The following is a 6,683-nucleotide window of genomic DNA, read 5'->3' on the forward strand; positions in this document are numbered from 1 at the left end:
ACATAAGATTTATGTATTGACATATAATTTTTTTTTTTTAAACCTCAAACTTAAATTTTGCACCTAAAACCAAAAACACATTCCACACGACACTGGCAGAATATACTGTGCACGTCTTTGCACGGATGAAGGTCATATTATAAAAAAATAAAAAATCCCAAAAGCAGTACCGCAATAACTGTCCACTGTACATCCTGTATATGAGATATGTTTTTTTTAAATCAAATATTTCGTCTCTTGTAATGGGTACAGAATATTGATTTTAGGTAGAAAATTTACTTAGTTCATACAAACTAACTTCAATCTTTTTCAACTAATCCAAAAACAATATAATCCGATGTTAATATAATATATAAAAACGGGGATAGCCACACACCCAAAAAGAAATGTAAAATTATTACGCTTATAACGATTGGAACTTATTCCCAACCCACTTTAAAAATTCGAATACTTAGACCGGACGCTTCGCACATCTAATTTAATATCATAATAAAAGACTCTTTCCATATCCTCGAGCCCAATCTTGACCTGAAGCGAATCAGCCGGAATTGGAATTGGAACACCTGCTAGCTAAGATACTTATTGCCCCGGACAGCACAGCTAATACGGCACTTGCGGCACCCACAATCCAAATGCTGTAATCGTGCAGCAGACAGGTCTCACCGTCGCTATAACCGCAGGTTAAATCTGCAAAGGCCAGTTCCGGATTGATATTTCAGAGAGATCTTGAATTTTTCATACAGCAGAAAATGTACAACAACAAACGTGTGTATGGAATTAAAATATGTGGGGTATCGAGTTTAACGTGATTATTATTTATTTCCTCACTTCCTTTTAAACATAAATTCAAAATATTTGTTTTCATTGAAAGTTATCAAGTATGTATTTGACAAAACTGCATCTCTTAACTCGGTGGTAGTATGAACTTTTTGATCATTGACTTACATCCTATAACCATATAGAGCAAGTGACCGAGGCCGTGGGCAGTCAGACCCACGATGGAGAAGGCGACCCCGATAGCGATGGGTTTATCCCGGCGGGGAACAGCTCTTAATATAGCCATCCCTTGCATGAGGAACGACGCAGCTGAGAGGAAAATTTGAGATCACTACAGTAATTGCAACGAAGCAGTCATGGATACGTTCATAATATAAAATACATAGGATCTAATGTCTAATTATTACATAATTAGTTACAAATCTTTTCTTTTCATAGTAAATATCTTATTTGATCACATGGAAGCGTGACATCCAAGAGCTAGAGGTCAAAATGAAATAGGAATGTTTTACCACGTCATAACTCTCACTCACCACTGCTAGCAAGCATGAGTGTGAAGAAAACGAGGTACAGGGAATAGGGCAGCCAGCAGGAAGCGAGGTTACAGGAACCTCTAACCGCACGTCCGGAGCCACACGCACACTCACTGAACAGTCTGACAGAATAATGGCTTAGTAAGTTAGTGAAGTCCAAACATTTTTATTACATAATAGTTTACTTCCGAAAATCTATGGAAAAAACACAGTTATCTTATGCAACAAAATCTCCCTTACAAGAATCCCCCTAAGTCCTCATACTCGCGGCAGCCAGCGTGGCACGGAGAGAAATATGTTGTTGAGGTGTTCAGAATACAGACCGGACTGAAGCCGTACTTCTCGGAGCTGCACCTAAAAGACAAATATAGTGTAATAAATAAATTGAAACAAATACATTTAAATGTTCATAATTTTTCCGGAGATTTACATTTGATACGCGGGAATTTAGGAACAATAAGAGAGATATCTTTTATGTGAATTATTGATTAAAGAGTAATAACTAATAAACACACATATTTCTTATCGTTCATAAAATTAGTGAAATCCGCCTGCCCTAGTATAAGTTTTATCGGGAACAAATCGCAAATTTTCTCAGCACTTACCTACAGATTAATGATAAAATTTGAGCATTGCTCTCAGTTCTGTTAGCTGTTTTTTAATCCGTTTTATACGAAAATGATTGTGCTGTGATATCTAACTGCCTAAAATAATAACTAGTTTAATTTTGTTCAACTCACCCGCACTGCGCGCTACACGAGGGCTGCTCGTATTCCTCCGTGAGACCTCCGAACCCTGCCAGCTCTCCGGTATTACAGTGCAGGCCAGCCAGCACCGCAAAGAAGGCCGCCACCAGAACACATACAGCCCCGCCTACACGTGACGCTGTGTTAGATTTCACACCGTCGCTACGGCGGCCCGAGAAGCGCATGCGGAATATCTGCAAAAATCACTGCCACTAACATATTTTGTATATATTTTAATTCTTATCCTAAAATAGTCCTGGTTTTATATATCGACCGTACAAATATTCCTAAAGTTTTAGTATTAGGTTAATCCTGGGAGGAAAACATAATATAGAAATACTGTAAAGGAAAGTAGGAGTAAGATTAAAGAATGCGAACTCACAGACACGAAGAAAATGATGACAAGCGATCTAAAGATGTCCATGATTGTCCGCACTGTTCGAGGATCTTGGCGTAGAGTTTCCACGAAGAACTTAGCCTGGGAAATGATTTTTATATGTTTACAATTGTAAAGTCTAGAAAAAATCAATATTTTTAAAGTAATAGATGTTAAAAATATTTTAATTTAGGTAATTTACTTGATGTATGTCATTATTACTAGTAATATCCACCTGTATGGAAGCAGTATCAAAGTTTACGTAACCAAATACAGCGGTGTTGAGGATTGAGAGAGCCGCTACTTGGAGCATCAACGCTTTATTGCGTAGCATACGACCGATTGGAGCTAAAATACCTGAAAGAATAATATTAATAAAAGTATAGGAATCCATAAAAATTGTTGAATTTTATTTGTAAAAATATATTCTCTTGCTCACAGTTATATTCCAACTCTTCGAAATCTTTATATCCTTCCATTTTATGAGGGAACAACGTGAAAAGAATTGAGAACATCAGAGTGAGCATGGCCAGGGAAACCTGAGCCTCCCACCAGTCATCACGCACTGACACGTGCTGCAACCAGTTCTGAGCGCTTAGACCCAGAGACAATCTGATAGAGATTAGGATACCTGGAATAATGTATTCATACATACAGATTTTACAGAACGATGGCCTGCATTATACTAACATATGATACGTCAACGAAAAGTTAGACGAATAATAATTTTTTCTTTATTTTTATACTACTTCCCTGATATGCAATGTTAGTCGCTGTCATAAAAATTTCATTGCCAGTTAATTAATATGTTTACTTGCTACTTTCAAACGAATATCGTGGATAAATGTTTGGACAGTGGGAGGTATATTTTACCATAAAAGTATGTTCCACTCTCAGGTTCGTGGTCATCTAGATATGTGATGCCGTGTGCCCAGACGCTTATTTTCGTGAGCGCGCACAGAACAGCCGTGAGCACAAGGAATCCGGTCCTTGCTTGAAGGTAATGGTCGATTGGTACTGCCTCAACATCATTGTACCCGGATATTGAACCGCCTCCACACAGTTCTTTAACATAAAGCAAAATGTTATATGATTTATATTTGAATATTAAAGGACATTTTTTTGGTCCAAATATGAAAGTGCCGGCCAATAAAAAATTACGCTGTATTCCGTTAGAACTTGTCCCCCTGAGTATTTAATATTATAACATCAGAGCTGTAGGGCCATTGTCCTTGGTTTTATTGGAGTTCAAAAATTCAACATCTTCATACATTTTCAGTGAGTTTGATATATCTTAAGTGAGTAAAATATATCTTACTAAACGATGTTCAAAATAAAAATATGGTAGAACAAATCATTTGTTTTTGTTTATCAACTCACTGAAAATGTTTGAAGATGTTGATCTTTGAACTCCAATAAAACCAAGGACAATGGCCCTACAGCCTTGGTGTCATAATATTTAATACTCAGGAGGACAAGTTCAAACGGAATACAGCGTAATTTTTTATTGGCTGCTACTTTCATATTTGGACCAAATATGTATGAAATCGCTATGATGTCCTTTCACGAATGCAAGAGCATTGTATTATATTCGTTTAATTAAATTAATGAACCTGTTTAATATCTACATTAATAAAATAGTTTCTGTTTTGTTTTGTTTTGTAGCTGGTAACGTTGGTATGTCACTTTGTTAGGCTTTGTAAAGATTCCCTTAAGGACAAATATATGTTATCGCTTTTTAGAAATTCCAGTTTTATTTGAAATAATTCCTAACTTCAATTCAAGGAACAGTCAACTTGAGTCACGTTACTTTCTCATTAGCATATGTACATTTAAAATTGTGTTTTTTATAAGGGCATCAGTAATTTAATGTAACTTTGTTTTAGAGGTTCTTAAAAAAATTGTATACAACGCTGTTACATTTAAATAATTCATTTTTTTATTTACTCCGTGTTATTAGATAAGTATCCTAAAATGCTACGACTAACACATGTTATCCTCACTGTCCATCCGTCGACTATTTGCAACTACTATCCGGACAAAAACGACGGAAATGACGTTCTAATATTATTTTGTATAATAATCTGAAATACATCAATAACATTGTAATCAGCTTAAACGATTATTACTTTTCAGTGTGGTCATTAGCACAGTATCTAATACATAATTAATATTACTAAATATTATACAATTTGATAATGATATCGGGTCGCGACGCAAATGGGTTTACGTAATGATCCTTACGGACAGAGCGTCGTCCGGAGTCAGGGTATGGGAAGGCCAGAACTATCAGACCCGACACCGCTGTCAGGCCCAACCACCCAGATAATGCGAAGTGTCTCACACCCCTCCCGGACCAAGCTACTACAGAACCGAGGAAGAACTCAGCTCCAGCCACGCCGATCTTCACCCAATCTATAAAAATCGGTCACGCTATCAGAAAAGGTAAAAAATCGGTTACTATAACTTGAAATTAATAACATTGCTATTTTTTTTATTATGGTGGTTATGTTTGATGCTTCTGATGAATAATTTAAAACAGTTCTCGACTAACCTTCATTGATTGATGACAAGTAACCCGTGCCGGCATTTCTTCTTATTAGAAGATATGAGTAGCTCTCCAGGAACACGACAATGAGTAGAGCTCCCTGCAGGAACAGGTCGAATCGAGGGATAGTTAGAATATACCTCCGGAGAAGGTACCAACCTTTAGATATGACTGGAAACAATACAAGCAAGAGTCTGCTTGATCATACGTTCTGATAAAATAACAATATTAAGCTAAAAATTCGATGGATAGCGAATACTAATCATGAAATGGGTTACAACAATGTTTACATCTGATTTTTATCTTTAAATATTGTTAAAAAACGTATAAAATTTATTATAATTATATTAAGTATAAATAAAGTTAAAAATATATTGGTTTTATTGAAGGCAATACTTAATTAAATTTAAATATACCGTTTCTTATCTTTGACATAAAACTCGTAACATTACACTGAGAGTTCAATGGGAAAGTTCTAAGGAAATTACTTCAAATTATAGAATTAATGAAGCAATGGGTAAGATAACATTATACGAGGAAAATATTCATTAAATTATAAAATATCTGTTAATGTATAACAATAATATTTTTATTTTTACTTCGTCGAACATTAATTTTAACAATTCACAATATTATTAATGTTAATGTACCTCATACAAAACACGAATGTGTCATAAAAGGCAGTTTCATATTATTATTTTTTGGTTTTCTTATTTGAAATAAACGGTTAGAAATCGCTAATATTAACGATTATAGTGTAAGGTAATTTTTAATTTGTTTATTATATTTGAAAAAAAAAAAAACAATACAATGTGACATACCCATCATTTCTGTATTTCTGTATCAGAACACTTCGATTCCTTAATCTGAATATATTCTAATACTGTCACAGAGCGGAGAAGACACGCAAGAGGTTGTTCAGGATGAAGAGCTTATTGGAGGAGCTTTTCATCATTTTCCTCTCCCTAAATGTCAGCTTAACACGCGTGTTGAAGGCGCTCGATATCACCGAACTGGCGGAATGTATCGATTCCTTTATCTGAAGCTGATAACTTCAGTTACTATTTAAAGCTGTTATCAATAATTTAATCTTAATTATTTTTATGTCTCACCTACATGTTTGTTCTATAGCGGTTTGTGGGGATAAGATAGTGTTCTCTTGGATGTGTCTTATAACATGTGTAGTTATGTGGTCATTAGACGGAATTTTCCTGGGGTTTTTTCGTTCTAGCCCATTGAAAGCTTCTTATCTGTACATTAATTGGAGAGATTCATAAAAGATCCTTTGAATGGATACTGCTGCAAACATGTATCCCAGAAGAAGGCAATGGCGACTGAAACAGACTCGCCGTAAAGCATCTTTAGCGTGACACTTAGTAACAAAATTGTGCTGACACCACGGCTGCTAGCTCCACGTAGTTCCACGCCACACATTCCTAAAAGATATGATAAGCCGTATCCGTCGGCCCTCCATACTGGTGGTTGCACGGGTCACCTCTGTCTTAGCGAACTTGTGCAGCTATTGCCCGATGCAGCCGGCGCCTGACAGTTCCTGCACGAGACGGAACGTTAGAGTCCTTTGCCATCTGCATATCGACCGTTCGAGTTAAGGAGGGATCATACCCACGTTATATAGACCGGGGACTCTAACTTCCATTTCTGAAAATAGTTTCGACATAAATATGTCACCGTTCGGGATCTCC

At 36.1% G+C, this 6,683-nt stretch overlaps 1 protein-coding gene across 1 annotated transcript; it reads right to left on the reverse strand.

Moving 5' to 3' along the window:
* Positions 1–522: 522 nt before the first annotated feature.
* Positions 523–5,998, reverse strand: LOC116773987 (solute carrier organic anion transporter family member 2A1-like). The gene is made up of 12 exons (XM_061523780.1): positions 5,802–5,998; positions 4,987–5,151; positions 4,677–4,847; positions 3,306–3,497; positions 2,872–3,063; positions 2,668–2,789; positions 2,439–2,534; positions 2,051–2,250; positions 1,551–1,664; positions 1,311–1,432; positions 946–1,086; positions 523–687 (listed from the first exon to the last, which is right to left on the reverse strand). Exons 1-12 carry the CDS (start codon positions 5,806–5,808, stop codon positions 539–541), a joined length of 1,671 nt encoding a protein of 556 aa, XP_061379764.1. The 5' UTR covers positions 5,809–5,998; the 3' UTR covers positions 523–538.
* Between the last annotated feature and the right edge of the window lie 685 nt (positions 5,999–6,683).

The sequence above is a fragment of the Danaus plexippus genome, chromosome 20 (assembly GCF_018135715.1).
Source record: "Danaus plexippus chromosome 20, MEX_DaPlex, whole genome shotgun sequence".
In the NCBI taxonomy this organism is placed as follows: Eukaryota; Metazoa; Arthropoda; class Insecta; order Lepidoptera; family Nymphalidae; genus Danaus; species Danaus plexippus.